This window comes from Balaenoptera physalus (genome assembly GCF_965194825.1).
Source record: "Balaenoptera physalus genome assembly, chromosome: 1".
In the NCBI taxonomy this organism is placed as follows: Eukaryota; Metazoa; Chordata; class Mammalia; order Artiodactyla; family Balaenopteridae; genus Balaenoptera; species Balaenoptera physalus.
Genome location: NC_138882.1, coordinates 64661259 through 64686366, shown reverse-complemented (window position 1 = coordinate 64686366; position 25108 = coordinate 64661259). Strand labels below are relative to the sequence as shown.

At 43.5% G+C, this 25108-nt stretch overlaps 1 protein-coding gene across 1 annotated transcript in view; it reads right to left on the bottom strand.

Moving 5' to 3' along the window:
* Positions 1 to 57: 57 nt before the first annotated feature.
* The window catches only part of ADCY10 (adenylate cyclase 10), a 107436-nt gene continuing 82385 nt past the window's right edge, over positions 58 to 25108 (bottom strand). Inside the window, exons 31-34 of the mRNA XM_082437076.1 lie at positions 19213 to 19401; positions 8764 to 18643; positions 8430 to 8728; positions 58 to 8370 (exon numbers count right to left, since the gene is read on the bottom strand). Of these exons, the coding sequence (XP_082293202.1) occupies positions 18482 to 18643; positions 19213 to 19401 (351 nt within the window). The 3' untranslated portion in view covers positions 58 to 8370; positions 8430 to 8728; positions 8764 to 18481. The remainder of the gene's footprint in view (positions 8371 to 8429; positions 8729 to 8763; positions 18644 to 19212; positions 19402 to 25108) is intronic.

Below are 25108 nucleotides of genomic sequence, written 5' to 3'. Positions count from 1 at the left end.
CGGCTAATGTTAGTTTTTCTCTCATTTACTTTGAGGACCCCTAAGAGCTGCCCCCCCCACCCCCCCCCCCGTCTTGTCATCTTTGTGAGGGAGTTTGAAGGCTGAGTTTTAAGGAAACAAAGAAGGATTTAGATTTAGAGGTGTGCACGAGGTGGTTATGTAGAGAAAGGGTGCGTGAGCTATAAAACGAACTCTGCCCCGTGCGTGCGGTCTTTTATTTGCTGAGGGACTATTTGTTGTTATTCGCATGATTCTCCAACTTACATTCCGTTGATACGTACGTGAGCGGGGAGCGGGCTTTGTCATCACACATACCTGCCATCTCCGAAGCTGGTGCGTCTGGCGTGCCTTGCGGCATGGGAGGAAAACCCGCCGGCTCTGCTGCGTCTCCCCGTTCTGTGCTCACAGGCCCCGTGCAGGAGAGGGACGCGGAGCACTCAGCCCGGGACAGTTCTGCAAAGTGGTCAACTTTGCCTTGCGCCCTGAGGCTTCTCTGCCTCCACGGTGAAAACTCCAGGAGCCTTAAGAATACATTTTTGTGTGTTGGGAAGGCGGGGGTTGGTGCTGGGATGTCACCCTTCAGGCTGATGCCAGGATACTCTTGGTGAGCCCTCCCACTGTGAGAATTGTACAGCCATCCAGGACTTCAGGGGGAAAGAAAACACGTTGTGGTGAGACCAGGTGTGTGCATTGATATGTGTAACTTCCTTACAGTCGTTTTTGGCAGAGAAAGGGGGATCCTCCTTATCCTCCTTTCGCAAAGGTCCAGTGAATCTACTATACGTACATTCCTCACACCTCCTGATAGCAAGAGCCCTGATTTCCCTGCATGTTTGTGAAGCTGCCACCCAGAGCACCAGCCCTCACTTTGGCTAACCACAGCCGTGGGCCTTCCCTCCCCTGCCTCCCCGTGGCCTCCTCTGCGGGGCAAGGGTGGTCATCTGCCAGCTTCTTACTCTGGGGTGACTGATTTGTCTGAGGGAAGCGGCTCACACCTGGGTGGAGCACCTCAGGGTTGGGGCTTTTTCCAAAACTCCTCACACCAACTCCCGTGGATCTTTTCGACCCTTTCTCCTGTGTCCCAGCATCCTCGTCCCTGGACACAGATGACAACAGCAGGGTTGCTTCCAAATGGCAGGGCTGTCCTTTCCATGTCTGATTATTGGCAGAATGAGACCTCTTAAAACTACACATGATTTTTCTAAGGGGGCACCTAAAGGATTACTTGAGATTAAAATTTCAATCTATCTGTAGTTTTTCAATGGAAATGTATTCAGCTAGGTTAAAAAAAAAAAACCCATCAAGTTCATTAATTTTTCTTTTTCTATTGTTGTATTTTTGTGAATATTTTAATACATCTTTTTCAATTATTGGACTGTGTGTGTGCTCATTTTTAATCAAGTGAAGAAGATATCAAAGCCCTTTCTTTAATTTATCCTGCTCTAGCCACACCGGCTTCTCATTCTTCAGAAACACCACACTTGTGCCTGCCTCAGGTCCTTTGCACCTGCCGTTCCCTCGGCCTGGAACACACATTCTGCACATTTGTATGGTTTGCTCCCTCACTTCCTTTAAGTGTCTACCCACATGTCACCTTCTCAGAGAGACCTTCCGTGATATGTGAAAGAGCAACTTCACCCACCCCTGGCTCTTGCTAAACCCCTTAACCCGGCTCTTTTTTCTCCCTGTCAAACTATTTATGTGCTTGTCTGTCTGTTTTCCCTACTAGAACATAAGCACTGAGAGGCCAGACTTTGCTGTTTCGTTCATTGATCCATCTTTAGAACAGTACCTGGCAATTAGCAGTTGTTCAATAAATGTGGACTAGATGACCGATGGATAGGTGGATTTATCTGTCAACAAATCTATATTTGAGAACTATCTTATGCCAGGCACTGTGCTAAGCATAAGGAAGTCACAGCTCCTCAAGGAGCTTGCCACAATAGAAGTGAGAGAAGGTGACATAACCGTAATAATAGCTACTAAGTACTTGCTGTGTGCCAGGCACTTTGAATTTCTTATTCCATATAGCACTATGAGTTAATGCTAGTTGTACTAATCTTAAACCCACTTTTAGAAAGACAATGTCAGTAAATCACAGCAGTATATTTTGGATACGTCTCCTAGAGTAATAGAAACAAAAGCAAAAATAAACAAATGGGACCTAATCAAACTTATAAGCTTTTGCACAAGAAAGGAAACCATAAACAAAACAAAAAGACCACCTACGGAATGGGAGAAAATAATTGCAAACAATGTGACTGACAAGGACTTAATTTCCAAAATATATAAACAGCTCATACAGCTCAATATCAAAAAACAACCCAATCAAAAAATGGGCAGAAGACATAAATAGACATTTCTCCAAAGAAGACATACAGATGTCCAACAGGCACATGAAACGATCCTTCACATCGCTAATTATTAGAGAAATGCAAATCAAAACTAGAATGAGGTATAACCTCACACCAGTCAGAATGGCCATCATTAAAAAGTCTACAAGTAGGGCTTCCCTGGTGGCGCAATGGTTGGGAATCCGCCTGCCAGTGCAGGGGACACGGGTTCGAGCCCTGGGCCGGGAAGATCCCACATGCCGTGGAGCAACTGAGCCCGTGCGCTGCAGCTACTGAGCCTGTGCTCTAGAGCCTGTGAGCCACAACTACTGAGCCCACTCGCCACAGCCACTGAAGCCTGCGCACCTAGAGCCCGTGCTCTGCAACAAGAGAGGCCACCGCAGTGAGAGGCCCGCACACCACAACGAAGAGTAGCCCCCGCTTACCGCAACTGAAGAAAGCCTGTGCACAGCAACGAAGACCCAATGCAGCCAAAAATAAATAAATAAAAATAGATTTAAAAAAATAAAGCTATAATGCTATATTAAAAAAAAAAGTCTACAAATAATGCTAGAGAGGAGAAAAGGGAACCCTCCTACACTATTGGTGGGAATGTAAATTGGTGCAGCCACTATGCAGAACCGTATGGGTGGTCCTTAAAAACTAAAAATCGAGTTGCCATGTGATCTAGCAATCCCACTCCTGGGCATATATCTGTAAAAGATGAAAACTAATTTGAAAAGATACATGCACCTCCATGTTCACTGCAGCATTATTTCAGTAGCCAAGACATGGAAGCAACCTAAATGTCCATTGACAGATGAATGGATAAAGAAGATGTGGAACAAATATACAATGGAATATGACTCAGCCATAAAAAGGAATGCAACAACATGGATGGACCTAGAGATTATCATACTAAGTGAAATAAGTCAGAGAAAGACAAGTATCATATGATATCACTTATATGTGGAATCTAGAAATGATACAAATGAACTTATTTACAAAACAAATAGACTCAGACAGAAAACAAACTTATGGTTACCAAAGAGGAAAGGTGAAGAGAGGGATTAATTAGGAGTTTTGGATTAATATTATATATAAAATAGATAACAAAGACCTACTGTATAGCACAGGGAATTATATTCAATATCTTGTAACAACCAATAATGGAAAAGAATCTGAAAAAGAATATACACATCTATATAACTGAATCACTTTGCTTTATACCTGAAACTAAATACAACATTGTAAATTGACTATACTTCAATAAAAATAATTTTTTTTAATTAAAAAAGAGGAAAGACAAGGACTTCCCTGGTGGTGCAGTGGTTAAGAATCCACCTGCCAATACAGGGGACACAGGTTTGAGCCCTGGTCCAGGAAGATCCCAAATGCCGTGGAGCAACTAAGCCCATGCGCCACAACTACTGAGCCTGCACTCTAGAGCCCACGAGCCACAACTACTGAGCCGTCCTGCCGCAACTACTGAAGCCCCCACTCCTAGAGCCTGTGCTCCACACCAAGAGAAGCCACCTCAATGAGAAGCCCACGCAATGCAACGAAGAGTAACCCCCACTTGCCACAACTAGAGAAAGCCCGCACGCAGCAACAAAGACCCAACACAGCCAAAAAATAAATAAAATTAAAATTAATTAATTAAAAAAAAAGATAAATGTGATCCTTATCAAATTACCCACGACATTTTTCACAAAACTAGAACAAATAATCCTAAAATTTATATGGAACCATAGAAGTCCTAAAATTGCCAAAGCAATCCTGAGGAAAAAGAACAAAGCAGGAGGCATAACCTTCCCAGAGTTCAGACAATACTACAAAACTACAGTAATCAAAACAGTGTGGCACTGGCACAAAAACAGACATATGGATCAATGGAACAGAATAAAGAACCCAGAAATAAACCCACACACCTACGGTCAATTAATCTTCAACAAAGGAGGCAAGAATACACGATGGGAAACAGTCTCTTCAGCAAGTTGTGTTGGGAAATTTGGACAGCTGCATGCAAATCAATGAAAGAACATACCACACACAAAAATAAACTCAAAATGGCTTAAAGACTTAAATATGACATGACACCATAAAACTCCTAGAACATAGGCAAAACATTCTGACATAAATCGTACCAATGTTTTCTTAGGTCAGTCTCCCAAGGCAATAGAAATAAAAGCAAAATGAAACAAATGGGACCTAATCAAACTTACAAGCCTTTGCACAGCAAAGGAAACCATAAACAAAACGAAAAGACAACCTATAGAATGGGAGAAAACATTTGCAAACTATGCAACTGACAAGAGCTTAATTTCTAAAAAAGAGCTCATAGAACTCAACAGCAACAAAAACAACCCATTCGAAAAATGGGCAGAAGACCTAAATAGACATTTCTACAAAGAAGATGTACAGATGGCTAATAGGTACCTGAAAAGATGCTCAATATCGCTAATTATTAGAGAAATACAAATCAAAACTACAATGAGATACCACCTCACACCAGTCAGAATGGCCATCATTAAAAAGTCTACAAATAACAAATGCTGGAGAGGGTGTGGAGAAAAGGGAACCCTCCTACACTGTTGGTGGGAATGTAAATTGGTACAGCCACTATGGAGAAGAGTATGGAGGTTCCTTAGAAAACTAGAGTTGCCATATTATCCAGCAGTCCCACTCCTGGGCATATATTTGGACAAAACTATAATTCAAAAAGATACATGCACCCCTATGTTCATAGCAGCACTATTCACAATAGCCAAGACATGGAAACAACCTAAATGTCCATCGAGAGATGAATGGACAAAGAAGATGTGGTACAAATATACAATGGAATACTAATAAGTAATAAAATAATGCCATTTGCAGCAACATGGATGGACCTAGATATTATCATACTAATTGAAGTATGTCAGAAAGAGAAAGACAAATACCATATGATATCACTTATATGTGGAATCTAAAATATGACACAAATGAACTTATCTATGAAACAGAAACAGACTCACATATATAGAGAAGAGACATTGTAGTTGCCTGTGGAAGTATATGTCCTGTGAACCGCATCATGTGTGATGTGGCAGAAAAAGAACAGAGATACTTCCCCCAGCCCACAAGGGCAGCAGTAATGAAATCAGGTTCTCTTGGTTCCTCCCAAATTAGAATTAAGTATTGGGGAGTTTCCGTCTTCTGCTGGGACTCTGACTTCCAAGCTGCACAAGAAACATACCAACCAAACACATACATATTTCTGAGGGTGACTACAGCCCCAAGGGAGCGGGCTTAGCATTTAAAAGGGCACCTTGGGTACTCTTTTGCCCCTTACAGCCATAGGCCCCCTTCTGACTCCTCTAGGTGATTACATTGCTAACCAGATTTCAGAACAAATGGCAGGGCAACAGTCTTGGCTACCAGGGGAGAGGGAGGATACCAGTTACAGGGGGAATTGACATCAGGTTTGCTCATTGGTTATGAGGGAAACCAGCAGAGGGGCAAGTCCCTCCTAGCCTTCAGGTTAAGACTGTCCTGGGCAGGTGTTTCCCTTTGATAAACTAGCAGGGTGGAGCTGTTCTGGCCTAAGGATTAGAACAATCACTAGCTTGGGGCAGGGGTTGGAGGGCAAGCACACGGGCAGTTACTGTTTAGGTTCCATGATTAAGGAGTCAGGTGAGTTAGGGCATAGGTAAGGCAGGGACTGGTTGAACAGGGGATGTACAGAGAGCAAGAGAGCAGCCATCTTGAGTGGCCTGATCATACACTCCACCCCTACATACACTGCTTGACCCTCACAATCTTGGCCCTCCCCTCTTCTGCGATATCCCTGGGGTCAGGTATGTAGAGGTGCCCTGCAACTAGATGCCACAAATACAATACAGACAACAGCAGCTAAAGCAGATTAAGAGTAAGACACCTAGTATGCTAAAGATAGTAGCTCTCTAGGATGTGTGCAAAGTTTGGAGCCAAGAGATTATCCGGTCAATGAAGAGGAAGTCAAGGGCAGCAGCATCCTATCCAGGCATAAGGAAAGGTCACCTCTGGCTTCCACAAACCCAGAGTCATCCCCATGGGGTTAGGGGGAAGGCCCCGGCTTTAAAGGAAACATTCTGGTGACCTAGCCAAGTGTCAGCAGTCACAGTACAGGTCTGCCACCCCATGCTATGTTGGGTGCCATTAGGGGTGGACCCATTAGGTCTTTCCAAACAAAAAGCAGTTAATCCCACTAGTTGGACTTGTGTGGCCAGGAGCCAGCCTATTATGCTCCATGCAACATAGCCTAGGGGGCATTCATAGGCCGTGATCCTGGCAAAGTGTAAAATGTGTTTTACAGTAACGTTTACTGATGAGAGTCCTTCTGACCTATTGGCATGCAGGACAGGAAGATGGTGAGAGTCTTTTCCCCACATTGCCAGCTGTCCCCACATGGTTGCATTAGCCAGGTCAATTTTCCATGAAAGTCCAGGGGAGGACACCAACAGCATCTCGCTGTAGACCCAGCAATTAGACTCATTTTGCAGTGAGACCATCGTTGCTGCCCAGTTCCTCTGCTCAGGCTAAGGATGAAATGTAAGACATCTAACAGGCACAACACAGGGAAGATCATGACCATCAAGCAAAATACAAGCAGTAACCACATTCTGAGATGATACCACTCCTGCCTGTGTTTTTTGTCCTGGTCTGTAATACAGTTCAAATACCTCAAGTTTTCAGGAATACAGGAATGTGTCTAAAATCACATCTATGTGGCATCCTGCTCTATTTTGGATGCCTGAGCCATAGTTAATTTTGATTTTTGATTTTGTGTGTGTGTGTGTGCAGTGGCTTTGAGATATACTTATTAAAAAGGAAGGAAAGAAAAAAAAGGAGGGAGGAAAAGTCAGGAAACTTGGATACAATCTGAACTTTAAAAATACAATTTTGGCTTTAGTTTGTGAACCTTGTCATTTTGGGGATTCAATGCTATTGGCTACAGATGACACACAATCACCTTGACCTCAGCAGAAAAACTTCAGAATGCTCTGCAATGGCTGTATCTGAAGGAAACAGATGTTTGCCCTTCATAAGTATGGTAAGACCCAATGGATACATCACTTGCCAAATAATTATGTATAGCTCAAGGATTTTTAAGTCATAATTTTGATTTTAAATGTACTTTTCTTTAATGGTTAAAGCAAATGTACAACATGTTTAATAGGCCACAAACTGGCTGTTTTGGTTAGCCTAAAGTTCAAGTTCAATTATGTATAGATCAGAATGATTTCTCCATACGTCAATATGTGAACATTTCTTCTATCATTTTCCCCTTTGGATTGCAAATCTTTTGATGGAAAGAATTCATGATCAAAATACAATGTTGTCCCTCAGTGCCAGGGTGGTTGCTCCCTGCCCTGGGTCCATCATGTCCCTTAGTGCTAAGCCTACTTAGTTTGTGTGTGTGTGTGTGTGCCTGGTTATCTATGTTGGGGGGAAACTAATCAGACAAGCTCAGAGGTATGTCAATGGAGAAACATTTTAGAGGCTATACACTTTATCAATTACACTGAACTGTTACACATTGTACATGTGCTTTTAGCCATAGACTTAAAGCAGTGTCACACAGTAGTTGTACTCTGTGACAGCTTCACTAGTCAATTCTCTTTCTATCCTGAACATCGGGGCAACACTATAGTTAGAAGTAAAACACATAACTTTCAGTGTTGATAGGGAGACAAACATTTGTTAAACAGTTCAATTAAATTAGTAGAATGGGTCTTAATAGGCCTGGTCCAGATTTTTGTGTCAGTTGCCTACCACTGTTGTCATCTTTTTCTTGGTGTGGATTTCATTTGGAGTTAGCAGTCTTTTCTATAGACCAGTCCAATGTAGAGGCCCTTCTTAAGTGGGAAGTAGGATTACAAGAGTTAATTTCCTTCAGTTCTATTGTGTACTTAAGAATATCTGATAAGCGTCCTTTTGAGAAAGACTCTGTTAATCTGTTTTATCATTTGCACTCATAGGAAATATTCCCCCACTCTAGTTTGTAAGGTGAGACCTGCTTTATCATTTGCACTCATAGGAAATATTCCCCCACTCTAGTTTGTAAGGTGAGACCTGCTATCACATCCGTCATAAGTATCAATATATATTCTGGGATTGGAACTATGAACACTTCATATTTGGTGGGGGAGCAACTGCCCAGTTTGTAACATCAGTGATATCTTTTTCTCTAACCATTCCACCCCCATACGCAGGGCTCTCTGTCATACAGAGAGGGGGCCACAGAGCCAGTTGACATTTCCTTATATTAATGTCCATTCAGCCCTGGTGTCCACCAGGGCTAAGACAGTTTGTCTATTCTTTAGGGACCAATAAATGGTTATTTCTACATGAGATCTCCAGTTCCCTGAAACCTGCATTACTGTGGCCCAGGATCTTTCCCTGAAACCTACATTACTGTGACCTGGGACCTTCTGGGACCTTGGCTATACCCCTAATCTAGTGGCCTTGGGGGCTGACACATTCCTTCCACCTCCAATGGTAGGGCCTCTTCCTCTGGAGGAGTGGAAGGAGTGTCTTGGGTCTCTCTTATTTGGTAAACTGTTGTTCAGGCTTTAGCTTCTGCCATAGCTCCACTAACGTAGCATTGGGCTGCTTATCTATCTTGGTTATAGGGTTCCCCACCGCCACTAGGTCCTGCCACATCTGTCTTCTAGTTACTCGGGTGAGTCCCCGGAAGGAGCAAGGAGGAGGCTTACTTCCTTCTCCTGCGTCTTTGGAATTAGTGGTTCTGATCCCCAGGTGCCGTATCCTTTCCATTTCTCCCAACTCTGCTATTGTTTGCACCACCCAGGCAAGTGGGTGCCCTACGAAGGGACTCAGGATGCAAACTAGAGCCCCATACCATTGCCCAGGAGCAGACTGGAGGATTGTGTTCTTCATGACTGCTGTAAATAACTCATTGTCTAGGCCCCGATAGTGCTGGGCATAGATGGCAGGTTTCATGCCTAGTTCTCTTAATACGTCTTGTAGTTTTTCCATGGTTTGCCAACGGAGAGGAGGAGTAGGTACATCCCCTTCATTGGGCCAGGTGGCGCAGCAGGCGGCCATTACCCAAGAGAGCAAGGAAATCACTTTGCCCTCATTGATGGCCCCATATAAATGCTGCCAGAGGGCTGGGTGCCTAGTCACAGAGGCCGTCTTTGACATATCCTGGCCAGTGAACATAATGCCTTCCCCACCAACATCCCAGATATGCAGCGATCAAGCCACGACTGATTCCCTCCCCTTTTGTCTAAATTTGTCACCCAGTTCAACTAGTTCAGTCTGGGTGCAGTGTCTGAGGGTAGCCAGTTAGCCCCACTCTGGGGGAGGGAGCAGATCGTTATCTACACTCTGTGGTCTAAGCTGATATTTATATTTAGTGGTCATCACAGGGCCAGCCACTGGCCTCACTGAGACAGGGACTCCTATGACCTCATCCCAATCTTCCTCATCAGTGCTCTCATAGGGTCCCATACTTTGGGGGTCCCAATTTGGACAGGCCATGACCATCCGGACTCTCTGTCACGGAAGCTGCCTCCCCTTTAGCTGGGCCACGCAGCAGGCTAATGTCTCTAACGTCCCATCTTGTTCCCTCAATCTAGCCGCTAATGTGTCTGTAGTTTCAGTCTGGGCCAGCCTAGTGTTTTCTCTCAAGTTTTAATTCCTCCTCTAGATGCCTAAACTCAGCCTTGGCTGATAGTTCACCACCCATGGCCTTTCTTAACACAGCAAGCAACGGCCAGCCCACAGCTGCAGCCACTGCCTTATTGTCTAACCTCTTTTCTCCCACTGTAACGGAGGCCAATAGCGCTGCAATACCCTTAGGGGCTTCTATGAGTTCTCCGTACTCTCTTGGCGGCCCCCATTTATCAAGAACAGCCGCCAGAGGGTCCCACATGCTAGCGCACAGCCATCCTGGGATTTTCCTGGCAACTTTCCATTCCCCATCCTTATTTCCCGACGCCTCAGCACTCACGGGAGTTTCCTCGGCCTCCTGGCTGTCTAGACAATTGCTGGGTGCACCTCACAGGCCTGCAAAGCTTGTAGTTGCCCAGCCACAAGACCAGAGAAAGAGCCTGGAGGCACCGACAGAGACGTCAGTGATTTATGGGAGCGGGGAGCTTACACGTCCGAAGCAAGGTCCTGGAGCAATACTGCACCGTGGAAGGCTGACAGCAGGCAGGATGAGGCAGCAGTCTTCTACCAGGGGGAGGGGGAAGCTACCAGTTACAGGGGGAATTGAAATCAGGTTGGCTCATTGGTTACCAGGGGAAACAGGGAGGAGCAAGTCCCTCATAGCCTCCTGGGGCAGATGTTTCCCTTAGGTAAACTATCTGGATGGAGCCATTCTGGCCTAATTAGAACAATCACAAGCTGGGGGTGGGAGAGAGGAAGAGTAGGTGGGGGCCAAGCACATGGGCAGTTACCAATTAGGCTCTATGATTAAGAGGTAAGGTCAATTGCGTATAGATGAGGCAGGGACTGGGAGTAGGGGATGTGCAGAGGGCAAGAGAACAGCAATCTTGAGTGGCCTGATCATACAGCAGGTTCCCCCATACACGCTTTTCCTGTATATTCAAGATTTTTTATTAAGAAGAATTTCAAATGTTGCAAGAAAGAAAGTGGGGCACAAGAGGATGGTCACATCCCAGGTCTCAGGCTAGTCCCTGGGACAGCCACCAAGTGTGGGTTCTTGACATTGTGCAGAAAAGAATTCAAGAGCGAGACATAGTAAAGTGAAAGAAGTTTTATTCAGGGAGATACACACTCCAGAGACAGTGTGTGGGCCATCTCAGAAGGTGAGAGGTCCCAGGGTACAGGGTTGTCAGTTTTTAGAGAGTTGGATAATTTCATAGGCTAATGAGTGGGAGGATTATTCCAACTATTTGGGGGAAGGGGTGGGGATTTCCAGGAATTGGACAACTGCCCACTTTTTGGCCTTTTATGGTAGGACTTGGAACTGTCATGGCGCCTGTGGGTGGGTCATTTATCATATGCTGATGTATTACAATGAGCGTACACTGAGGCTCAAGGTCTAGTGGAAGTCAATTATCTGCCATTTTGGACCTAGCTGGTTCTGTGGTTCTAACCAGTTTATGTCATGTCCTCAATGGCTGTCATTCTTTTAAAGGTTGTGCCCTGCTCCCTTCCCGTCTCACAAACATGCACAAAAGAAGAAAGAATAGTAAAATCAACCTCCATACCCCCACCCTCAGTAATTACTTCATCTATCCCTTTTATCTTTTTCCTTTTTCTGAATTATTTTAAAACAAATCTCCAAATCGTATCAGTTCACCTCTACATCCTTTGGCGTGCATCTTTAAAAAATATGGACATTTCCTTACATAACCATAACGTCCTGTCACATTTGATGGAAACATTTTAAAAAACACGTTTAAACGAACAATTCCTTGATTTCATCTAATACCCCGTTCATACTCAAATTTCCCCTTGTCTCAAAAATGGCCTTTTTCCAAATGGTTTCTTCTAATCAGGATAGAGATATGGTTCCACTAAAGATGTCTTGCCTGTTTTAAAAACAAAAATGGGGCAATAGTGCTCTTCTGTTTGCTTTCTCCCCTTGACATTGTGTCTGAGAAGCGTCCGTGTGAGTATGGACAGATGTAGGCCATTATTATTAACACCTGCAGGGCCTTCTCTTGTATAGATGTGTAAACAGATAGGTTAGGGGGTCCCCAGAGAAAGAGAACCAGGAATGGCTTTCTTGACATAAGAGAAGCCTCTTTGGCCTAAGCCATTTTGTGATCTAAGCCTGGCCACAGTGCTTGCCCTAGAACAGGTCTCAGTAATTAATGATCTTTAGGGAACAGAGGAATGCAGGAACAGAGAAAAGGCAGTGAAACACTAGTGCAGTGATAAAGCAGTGATAAAGTCCTAGTTCCTCTTAGTTCCTTCCCCTACTTAATAATATACCTTTGAGTTCTGCAGGAACTAAGGCCCGCACCCAGGTGGAGGGTGGGATGATGTTGACCTTCCTGACTTCAATCAGCTAAAGCTTGGACTCTGTCGACCTTTGCCCCAATTCTATGCTGAATTCTCCTCTGCTCAGGCCCCTTTATAAATATGCATGTATCCTTAGCTTAAAACTTCCCCAATTTTGCTGTTCAGAGAGATACTGCTTTGAGAAAAATCCCCGGTATTCTCCTTACTTGCCACAAGTAATAATAAATCCTTTCTTCTCCTGAACTTTGGCTTGGTTGTATCTATTGGCTCTACACCCACCAAGAGGTGAACCCAGTTTCTGGGTAACAGATGTGTCATAAAGTTGTAAACCATTTCTGGATATTTAGGTTGTTTCCAGTTGTCTTGTTTTGGGACTTCCCTGGTGGTCCAGTGGTTAAGAGTCCATGCTTCCACTGCAGGGAGCATGGGTTTAATCCCTGGTTGGGGAATAAAGATCCCACGTGCTGCGCAGCCAAAAAAAAAAAAGTCCTACAACCAGGTGTTTTGTTTTGTCTATCACAAGTGGTACTGTAGTTGTTGTCTGTCCATATGAACTACTGAAGAAAAAAAGCCAAATTCAAATCTCTTGCAGCCATGGAAAAGCAGCTCAGGATGAAAGACAAGTCCTCCTGCACCTGGAAATGGGACCTAAGTCTGAAGGCGATGATGGCGGTATTCAAGCTCCCCTCGCCTCCTCACATACTGGCGAAAGGCTGCTCTCAAGTCGGACTGAGTCAGGTTGTAAGAAAAACAACTGGGGTGGAAGGCAGGAGGGAGCTCTAGAACCTCCAGGAGACCTGGCTGTGTTTACAAGAAGGAAGCACAAATCTTTCAAGCTCCGAGAGTCCCAGGGGAACAGCTGCTTCCAGCGTCTGTTTCCTCCCACAAACAGGATGTTAAACTATTGTCCCTTCTTGGCTCAGGGTTTGCGTTTAATTGTCCATCCGTTCCTTCAGTGTGGGCTTTATGGATCTGGCCTTTCTTATTCCAGAATGTAAGGAAGGTCTGGGATTTTTTTTTTTAAATCTCCCAACATCTGGGAAGAGGAAGTTTGACAGGTTTAGTATTCTCACATTTGCTTTCGAACCCTGCCATCGAGTGCTGTGTGGCTAACACATTTGTGGTCACTTTATCCTTTGGGGCATTAAGTAATTTCAGGCATGTGTACCTAATCACTGCTCTGCTGTGGGCACGGGGGACATGGCAAAGCTAAGGCCGGCTTGCTTAAGGTCTGAGGTTTCTCTTCCCCCAACAAGGACACCCTGGGGACTGAGTTTTGAATCTAGATTCAATCTAGGTTCTTTCTCTTGCTTTGAATAGAATTGGGTGGGGGTGGGGGAGGTGGTGGCTTGTTGTTTTGTTTTGTTTTCTTAAATTACAGAGTCTCTTTCAACTAGACAAAAGAAACATAAAATCTAAACTTATTTTGTAGGGCATCTCTTAGAATGTACAATAGACCCAGAGGAATAGGGATCTTTTTGCAAAACCCAGCCATTGCTCTTGCTGGTCCAGCAGAACCCTAGGGGCTTTGTTTATAACCTGTCTGGGTGTTCCTACAAGCCGTTCCTGAAGGAAGTGGGTCTGGCAGAGGGGGAAATGGCTCTGAAAAGCGTATTCAAGGATCTTGGTCCCAAAGAATGTAAAACTTCTGTGCAGCACAGGGGGGCTGGCAGCCAGCAAGTGCCACGCCGCTCTGTGTCCTTTAGCTGAGGCAGCTAAACCGAGCTCCCGGGTTAAAGGATAAGAACCAGCACCGTATCATCGGGAAGAAGCACACAATGCAGAGGGCACAGGGTGAATCCTCTGACACAGGACACCTCAAGACACGCCAGGCTCAGACAGGAGGCTAAGCTCATGATTCAATGTTGATTAATTGAGGTTGAGCAAGAGAGAAAAAAGCCCAAGGGAGAAAAGTGAAATAAACTGAGGAGGAGAGCTAGCACTAGGATAGAAATAACTGGCCTCCTTCCATGACCTCTCTCAAAAGTACCATAAGAGAAAGTGAAAGATTTGGGTTCATTGTAAATTTTCTGTCTATTTCAATTAATTTCAAGCTTTTAGATTATGACTCTTCCAGGGTCGCCCTTCAGGCCTCCTCCTCCCTGTGAGCCGGCATGCATTAAAGTCATTGCAAAATGCAATCCCTTCCTGTGGAGGCAAAGGCCTGGTAAAGCAACCTCACCGCTGTATGACCTGGGCATTAGACTAACATCTGATCTATTATTAAGCACTAGTTTGGCATCCTGGAATCACATTAATTGGAGAAATACATATCGATCAGAGGTTTAGCCTAACTGGCCTGATACATTTTCTCCTATGTATTAATAATTCCCCTCTGATCCAAGCTGGTATTATTCTCTGACCAGCCCCTAGATAGTTAGGAAACATATCTATGGAAAAATTTCAAAGAGCCCAGATTCTTGCATCTTCCCATACATAAAAAAGCACTAAAATCATTAATTTGAGATGTCTGTTCTTTGTGACTAGCAGTCATCTTTTTATGTTCAACTACATGTTGAACTACATGTTCAACTACATGTTTTGGGTTTTTTTCCAGCAAAAAAAATTCATATATATCCTGGCTCCACCCCTACTTCTGTGGAACAGTTTCTCAGACATCTGAGAGGCTGTATCCTGCGATATCGTCCTCAGTAAGACATTGAATAAACTCAGCTCACAGCTCTTAGGTTGTCCGTGTTGTTTTTTAAATAGACATCTGTAACCGCTGTGCAGACCGTTTCTTACTCATCATTGTAACCCGAGTACAGAGTCTGGCTAGCAGAGTTGATGATAAGTAATTTTTATTGATTTCCCTGAAAGTCCATATAGTTTACTCATTCAATAAATACTAGGTTCCTACTTCTAAGAGTGCTTGTAAGAATTAACTTAAGATGATCAAATGAAAATGTGGTTAAATCACTAATTCACATTTCCTAAGCACTGACTATATATCCAGGCAATGAGCATAGTGCTGGAGATAGGGAATGAGGACAGAGCCTCTGCCCTCTAGGAACGCATAGACTTGGGAAAGAGAGTTTACAGGCTCATGAGAAGGAAGGAAGGAAAGAAAGGGAAAAGAAAGAAAGAAAGAAAGAGAGAAAGAAAGAGAGAAAGAAAGAAAGAAAGAAAGAAAGAAAGAAAGAAAGAAAGAAAGAAAGAAAGAAAGAAAGAAAGGGAGAGAGAAAGAGAGAGAGGAAGAGAGAGAGGAAGGGAGGAAGGAAGAAAGAAAAGATAGGGCTTCACTTCTCCGTTACTCTCTGTTCCTGAAATCTTCATAAATTATCTGCCTTCTCCTAAAAAGAATTCTAGTCAGAATCTACCTTCTCAAGTGATGTTCCTGAGAACCTTATGCTGGAAGCTCCCTGTAGATAATGAGGGGAGCTACCGTGGAAGCTGACATGGTTCTAACTGTTCAGGGCTGAGGCTGTAGACCTGAAGACAAAAGCTTGGAGCTTGACCAGAAACTGTTCCTTGGGCCGTGGCCAGAGCAAAGAGCTGGTGCTGCCATCTGCTGGCCACGGAGGAGGTGGACCCACACCCAGCCTGTTGGTAGGAGGAGGGAATGGCTACCTGATGGGGAGGGATGGGAACCTGTCACAACCTGTTTAGTTTAGAGGTGAGGAAACTGACGAAAAGGTCACATAACTGGTTTGTGGTGTAGCTGGGGCCAGAAAGCAAGTTCAGGATTCCTGTAAAGCCTGATGCCTGCTCCTCTGGATTCAGACACGTGGAATGTAAAATCTCTAAATTGCAGTTTGGCCTTTTCCTACTTCTTCCTCTGTTTTCACTTTCTTTGATCAGTCCTTAGGGAATTACCTCATTGTACTTCTAGTAACAGGCTGCCCTCCCCCTGTCGACCTCCTCCAGTCTTTGCTTTGGCTTGGTCAGAGGCCAATCAAATAAAGTGAAAGAAGTTTTGAAAATCTTGGAGGATGAAGGATTGTGGGCACAACCCAGCCCCCAGCTTCTGCCTGGAGGACTTCATCTGGGAGGTGCTGGCAATGTAAATGAGAGGTTCTGCCCCAGGAGGGGGCGTGTAGGGGGGAGCTGGAAGGACGGCACTTCACTTCCAGGACAGCACAGCCTCTGCAGAACAGACCCCCAGATACTTGGCCGAGGACATCTCCTATAAGCTCCATGTCAAACACCTCTCTGCTATAAGCCAAGCGTTGCTCTCACTTTTCTCCTCATGTGCACCCGCTCTCCCTTACACACTCACCTATCTTCTCCCACACTTGCCCTCCACCTTCACCTGGAAGGCACAGGGTAATCAAATGACTTCGTGTCAGAGGCAGTTCAGCTAAGTCTTCAGAGATGTCTGGGTTTTTGTGTGTGCTACTCTCTCCACCATGCTGTTTGCTGTGTACACACCTCTAGTATAATTACCGTGAAATATGGGCTAAGTGAGGTTGACTTGCGTGTCTGTTTCCTCTACGAGACCTATGAGTTTACCAAGGTCAAGGATTGTGTCTTTTATGTCTTTGTGTCTTAATCTCTGGAACTTAATCAATGCCTGATGCATGGTGATCAGTCAAAAAAAATGTTAGTTGGGTGAGTAAATAAGTGAATGATTAAGATGAATGTTATATAAAATAATGAAGGCAATTAGAAAGCAAGGAATTTTTATGTAGCACATGGGACAAGTGTGCAACTTTCAGGATGACACCTTTGAAGGGGACAATATTTATGCAAAGTTCAATATTTGATGCATTTGTTTAAAATCAGTCATCTAATACTAATTTTTTGCTTGTACGGCACAATGTAATTTTTCAATTCCTTTTTACAACTTTATTATCTTACTTGATACCCACACCCAGTGCTGAAATAGGGAGGTTAGGTGATGAGCCCCCAGGAATATGCTTGTGGCAGAGCTCATGTTAGAACCTAATGCTCTGATCTCCTAGCCAGCTGTCCTTACCATCATGTCAGGGCCCAGGACCCTGTGACTAACCTGCTGGTACCAACTGGGATTATCCAACCTCCTTAATAGAACTCAGTTATATTACCAGGAGGAAAAACACAGCTTTGCCTTTTGCAGAAGGACAATGAAATACAGGCCTATGAAAGAACGCACCCACACGGGGCACTGCCTGTGGAAATCACTAGGAGAATTTGAGGTGTACGTTAAAGTCGGACACGTCGATGTCCATCAGAAGAACCTCTTTCCAGGATCAAAAGGTGACTAGAGTCAACAAAATAGAAATCCTGGGGCACTTGCTTGAGGAGGCCACCTGGGTCTGTGAAATGAGTGAACACGAGGGAGCTGCAGCAACACAGAGAGGGGCTGAATCTACACGTGTTCCACATGAACCATCAGAGGCACAAAGTGCCTATAAGAACTGTTCTGTCTGCCAACAAAGAGAGACAGTGACCACAGATGGCTCTAGGGCAGCTTCTCCAACATCTGGGAAGTTAAGTTGAATGCTATGACTTTGCTAAATATAGAAATATATCAACTCTAAGCATGTAAAAGACACATCAAAATTGCTAATCTTTCCATTTAAAAATTTATTTCCAGGAGTTCCCTGGTGGCCTAGTGGTTAGGATTCTGGGCTTTCACTGTGGTGGCCTGGGTTCAATCCCTGGCTGGGGAACTGAGATCCCACAAGCCGTGCAGCCAAAAAAAAAAAAAAAAGTATTTCCACAGATATTTGATGCATGTGGTTAGAGGGGCTTTGGAGGCTGCAGTCACACACAACAAAGAGGTGTCTTTTGAAATCTTGCCCTTACAGACCATGAGGAGAATTTGCTATTTGTAATCCTGGGCTATACACAAAAGATTAAACAACTGGACATTTAAAAACAACCATTTTCAGTTTAATAGATTAACTAGAAGTGTATCTGTTGCAACATGTACCATTTTGATATTAAAATTTTTTGATCTGCTACAATTTTGCATGGGCTGAAAATAAACAGGTCAAGCTAAAACAACATGAAAGGCAAAGGGAATTTGTGTGAAGCTGGGAGAAAGGAAAACATGACACTATCGACCCTTTCTAACCCTCCAGACAGAGGAGAAACCAACAGGTCTGGTCCTGTGCCTGGAACAGAAGGGAATATGCAGGAGCCTGGATGGTGCTGCCTATAAAGAAAGGTTAATAATGGATAATCACAAGAGAATGAGTCTTACTAAAATCTTTGTTCTCTTTCATGAAATGTTAGAAAGGATTGTCCAGGATATTAGCTCTCATCAGGAATTTGTTTTTTTGAATATCCTGCACGTTTACCTTGCCTGATACAACTTTTTCCCATGGTGGGAGACTCAAGAGCGTCTGAAGCCACTGGTCTTCTGTTAACTCAGAGCTGGAGTACCACCATTCCTGAGAGGAGACAAAGAGAACACAGAATTCATCAGTGCTCCTCAGCTTGTGTGGTCAAGAGTGGGGTAATCCCCAAATGGTCAAATGTCCCTGAACTTTTAAAACCAGGCGAACCCACAGGCAAACAATGAATTTTGCAGCCCAAACTAGGATACTGACACATGATTCTTTAAATAAACATGTAGAAGTGAACATTCATTCACTTATTCAACAAATACCGAGTATAAGGCACCATGCTAGGGACCCAGTGGTTTTTGCATTCTAAGAGTTCACATTCTTGAAGGGAGGCAAGACATGGAACACAAAGTGGAATGTGGTGAGACCTATGAGAAGGTGGACATCTTGCTAAAGGGGATTTGCAGGAGGGGAAAATCCCATGAGAACTCAAAGGAGAAGAGGAGGTGCAAATACCTGACCTATGGATGTGTCACCCCTTTCAGTAAGGGTCCAGAAAGGCCTCTGCTGACCTTTCACACCTGGTGAAACCCAGCCAGGCAGTGGGCTTCTGGGGCTCCTTCACATCCCCCGTGAGCATCCCCTTCCCCAGCTTGCTAGCTGATGCTACATACTTTGCTCATGTTCAGCCAGCATTTCTCCAGCACATTCCCTTGTGTTTCACAGAGCTGTAAGGCTGTGTTCAGGAAGAGGTTGCAGTTCTGCCCATCTCCCATTAGTATACAGACATAGGCCATCAGGTGGTAGAGCCTTGGGTAGAAGACAGGCCCGGTGGTATTTTGAGCCATGAGATTCTCCAAGTTCTAAAGAAAAAAGCATCATATCAGAATCAGAAACGGGTCCTTGACTGGAAAGATTTTTCCTTCTCAGATGATTTGGGATCATTTCAAGGGTATAAGCAATCAAGCGAAAAAGCATATTACAGAGACATATGTAGAAAGTAGTGGAGATTAGATGATAAATGTCAGGTGGAGTAGCCCCAGTGGCCTACCCAGACCACGAATGTGATATGGGTGGGCTCAATAACCCTTTTTGGCAACCACTTTTTAAAAATGAAACTATGTCCCCCTGAAACTCAGTTCTCCTGCTGAGTTTATGATTAACCTCTCTATCTAAAACTTTATTCTCTTTCTTGTCCTGCCTCCCTGTTCCCCCCAGGATTGAGGAGTATCAAAGAAAGGGGGTGACTGAAACTAAGCAGGACCCTGCAGGGCTCTCCCACGTACAAAAGCCCTTCTGTGTCCCCTGTTTCCTGTTTGTAGAAAAGGGCTTTGGTCTTCTAGGCCTTCCCTGAGTTCCAAAGGGCAGACTCAAGCAGTTACTAATTAGGGAAGTGAGGGGATGCAGAAAAACAGTCAAGAAACAATAGTTCAGTGATAAAACAGAATCCTAGCTCCTCCCCAAGGGATATACATCACAATCTGATACATATCTTTGAGTTCTTCTGCAGGAACTAAGACCCCCACCCATGTAGAGGATTGTGACTACATGCTGACTACAAGATACAGACCCAGACTGGTTGGAACCAGAAGGTTGATGATTAAGAATCCTGAAACACCACCCTATTACATCACCACCAGCCAATCAGAATAAAGTCATGTACCCTGCAGCCCTCACCCCAAAATGTTGCCTTTAAAAACCCTTCCCTGAGGGACTTCCCTGGTGGTCCAGTGGTTAAGAATCCACCTTCCAGTGTGGGGGACATGGGTTTGATCCCTGGTCAGGGAACTAAGATCCCATGTGCTGCAGGGCAACTAAGCCTGTGCGCTCTAGAGCCTGTGCACCACAACTAAAGAGCCTGCGTGCTGCAACTAATGAGCCTGCGCACTCTAGAACTCGCGTGCCACAACGAAGATCCCACGTGCCACAACTAAGACCTGACACAGCCAAATAAATAAATAAATATTTTTAAAAATAAAAATAAAAACCCTTCCCTGAAAATCTTTGGGGAGTTTGGGTCTTTTGAACATGAGCCATCCATTCTCCTTTCTGGGCCTGACAATAAATGCTGTACTTTCCTTCACCACTACCTGGTGTCAGTAAATTGGCTTTGCTGTGTGGTGGGCAAGCAGACCCAAGTTCAGTTCAGTAACAACAACAGCAAAACCACAATATTTTCTTTTGATTACCAAAGCAATATAAGTTGATTTTCAAAATTTAGAGAATTATACCTCAATTGAAAAAAAAATATGTAGACATTGGAGAGGGGGGAATAAAAGGGAAAAACGAACAAACAACTCAGAATTTAGGGAAAAAATGAGGATAGAAAAAGAAAATCACTCTTAATTATAACACATAAAAAGAAATATTTTCACATTTGGATACATACTCTCCCGTTTTTTAATTTCTTTGTTGTGGACAGGGAATGTTGCCCACCATCACAGTTCTACAAGAATCAAGCCATTAGCCACTGCAGCCACCCACCGATGGCGGGGCCTGAGAAAAACAGGAAGCATTTTGTGTTTTGGATACTGGCCATAGATAGTTAAGATGCATATCTAAGGAATAATTTCAATGAACCCAGATCCTTGCATCTTCCGTACATAGAAAAGTGCTAAAGTCATTAACTTGATATATCTGTTCTTTGTGACTAGCAGTAATCTTTTCATGTTCTTCCTAGGAAAAAACTCCTATATATCCTGTCTCCTTCCTTACTTCTTCAGAGCAGTTACTCAAAAGCTATCTGAGAGGCCAACCTCCAGGCTACAACTATAGTCCTCAGTAAGATCCCCGAAGAAAATTTAACTTGCAACTTTTAGGTTGTGTGTTTTTCTTCAGTTGACACTGCCTATCACTTACACACACACACACACACACACACATACACACACACTCATACCCACCACAACTGGGATCACACTGAAACAGGAGGGAAGGGAGCAGGGCACAATCTTTGAAAGAACAACATAGCCCGAGGACATGACATAAACTGATTAAAACCAAATGGGTCGGGGCTTCCCTGGTGGCGCAGTGGTTGAGAATCTGCCTGCCAATGCAGGGGACACGGGTTCGAGCCCTGGTCTGGGAAGATCCCACATGCCGCGGAGCAACTAGGCCCGTGAGCCACAACTACTGAGCCTGCGCGTCTGGAGCCTGTGCTCCGTAACAAGAGAGGCTGTGATAGTGAGAGGCCCGCGCACCGCGATGAAGAGTGGCCCCCACTTGCCACAACCAGAGAAAGCCCTCACACAGAAACGAAGACCCAACACAGCCAAAAATAAAAATTAAAAACAAAAAAACCCCCAAAAACCAAATGGGTCCAAGACAGTGGACAAGTCAACTTCCACTAGACCTTGAGCCTCAGTATACACTCACTGTAATACATCAGCAAGCTAAATGACACACCCACAGGTACCATGACAGTTCCAAGGATCCATAAGGATCAAAAGGTGGGCAGTGGCCCAATTCCTGGAAATCCCCACCCCTTCCCTGAAATAGCTGGAATACTCCTCCTACTCATTAGCCTATGAAATTACCCACCCCTATAAAAACTGACAACCCCCATACCCTGGTGCCTTTCTCACCTTCTGAAATGGCACACACTCTGTCTGTGGAGTGTGTTTCTCTCTAAATAAATCCACTTCTTACCTATCACTTTGTCTCTCACTGAATTCTTTCTGTGACAAGACATCAAAAACCTGAGCTTCATTAAGTCCTGAGACCAGGTGTGTGATCTCAGTTGGAAGACTGTGGGTTTTGGCTGGGTTCGAGTCCTGGCACGTGGGTTCTAGTCCCAATCTGAGGTGCATAGTTTCAAAATTAATCACCAATACAGTAACATTTTTTTCTCATTTAGCACCACGTTATGAATATTTTCCAATGATATGATTCTTTTTTTTTCTTTTCTTTTTTAACATCTTTATTGAGGTATAATTGCTTTACATCGTTGTGTTAGTTGCTGCTGTATAACAAAGTGAATCAGCTATATGTATACATATATCCCCATATCCCCTCCCTCTTGGTTCTCCCTCCCACCCTCCTTATCCCACCCCTCTAGGTGGTCACAAAGCACCGAGCTGCTCTCCCTGTGCTATGCAGCTGCTTCCCACTAGCTATCTATTTTACATTTGGTAGTGTACATATGTCAGTGCTACTCTCTCACTTCATCCCAGCTTACTCTTCCCCCTCCCCGTGTCCTCAAGTCCATTCTCTATGTCTGTGTCTTTATTCCAGTCCTGCCCTTAGGTTCATCAGAATCATTTTTTTTTAGATTCCATATATATGTGTTAGCATACGGTATTTGTTTTTCTCTTTCTGACTTACTTCACTCTGTATGACAGACTCTAGGTCCATCCACCTCACTACAAATAACTCACTTTCGTTTCTTTTCATGGCTGAGTAATACTCCATTGTATATATGTGCCACATCTTAATCCATTCATCTGTCGATGGACACTTAGGTTGTTTCCATGTCCTGGCTATTGTAAATAGTGCTGCAATGAACATTGTGGTACATATCTCTTTTTGAATTATGGTTTTCTCAGGGTATATGCTCAGTAGTGGGATTGCTGGGTCATATGGTAGTTCTATTTTTAGTTTTTTAAGGAACCTCCATACTGTTCTCCATAGTGGCTGTATCAATTTACATTCCCACCAACAGTGTAACAGGGTTCCCTTTTCTCCACACCCTCTCCAGCATTTATTGTTTGTAGATTTTTTTGATGATGGCCATTCTGACCAGTGTGAGGTGATACCTCATTGTAGTTTTGATTTGCGTTTCTCTAATGATTAGTGATGCTGAGCATCCTTTCATGTGTTTGTTGATAATCTGTATATCTTCTTGGAAGAAATGTCTATTTAAGTCTTCTGCCCATTTATGGATTGGGTTGTTTGTTTTTTTGATATTGAGCTGCATGAGCTGCTTGTATATTTTGGAGATTAATCCTTTGTCAGTTGCTTTGCAAATACTTTGTCCCGTTCTGAGGGTTGTCTTTTCATCTTGTTTATGGTTTCCTTTGCTGTGCAAAAGCTTTGAAGTTTCATTAGGTCCCATTTCTTTATTTTTGTTTTTATTTCCATTTCTCTAGGAGGGGGGTCAAAAACGATCTTGCTGTGATCTATGTCATAGAGTGTTCTGCCTATGTTTTCCTCTAATAGTTTTATAGTGTCTGGCCTTACATTTAGGTCTTTAAGCCATTTTGAGTTTATTTTTGTGTATGGTGTTAGAAAGTGTTCTAATTTCATTCTTTTACATGTAGCTGTCCAGTTATCCCAGCACCACTTATTGAAGAGGTTGTCTTTTCTCCATTGTATATTCTTGCCTCCTCTGTCAAAGATAAGGTGACCATATGTGCGTGCGTTTATCTCTGCGCTTTCTATCCTGTTACATTGATCTGTATTTTTGTTTCTGTGCCAGTACCATACTGTCTTGATTACTGTAGCTTTGCAGTATAGTCTGAAGTCAGGGAGCCTGATTCCTCCAGGTCTGTTTTTCTTTCTCAAGATTGCTTTGGCAATTCGGGGCCTTTGGTGTTTCCATACAAATTGTGAAATTTTTTGTTCTAGTTCTGTGAAAAATGCCATTGGTAGTTTTATAGGGATTGCATTGAATCTGTAGACTGCTTTGGGTAGTATAGTCATTTTCACAATGTTGATTCTTCCAATCCAAGAACATCGTATATCTTTCCATCTGTTTGTATCACCTTTAATTTCTTTCATCAGTGTCTTATAGTTTTCTGCATACAGGTTTTTTGTCTCCTTAGGTAGGTTTATTCCTAGGTATTTTATTCTTTTTGTTGCAATGGTAAATGGGAGTGTTTCCTTAATTTCTCTTTCAGATATTTTGTCATTAGTGTATAGGAATGCAAGAGATTTCTGTGCATTAATTTTGTATCCTGCTACTTTACCAAATTCATTGATTAGCTCTAGTAGTTTTCTGATAGCATCTCTAGGATTCTCTATGTATAGTATCATGTCATCTGCAAACAGTGGCAGTTTTACTTCTTCTTTTCCAATTTGGATTCCTTTTATTTCTTTTTCATCTCTGATTGCTGTGGCCAAAACTTCCAAAACTATGTTGAATAATAGTGGTGAGAGTGGGCAACCTTGTCTTGTTCCTGATCTTAGTGGAAATGGTTTCAGGTTTTCACCATTGAGAATGATGATCCCTTGATCATTATGTAGTGTCCTTCTTTGTCTCTTGTAAGTCTTTATTTTAAAGTCTATTTTGTCTGATATGAGAATTGCTACGCCAGCTTTCTTTCGATTTCCATTTGCATGGAATATCTTTTTCCATCCCCTCACTTTTAGTCTGTATGTGTCGCTAGGTCTGAAGTCGGTCTGTTGTAGACAGCATATATACGGGTCTTGTTTTTGCATCCATTCAGCCAGTCTATGTCTTTTAGTTGGAGCATTTAATCCACTTACATTTAAGGTAATTATCCATATGTATGTTCCTATTACCATTTTCTTAATTGTTTTGGGTTTGTTATTGTAGGTTTTTTCCTTCTCTTGTGTTTCCTGCCTAGAGAAGTTCCTTTAGCATTTGTTGTAAAGCTGGTTTGGTGGTGC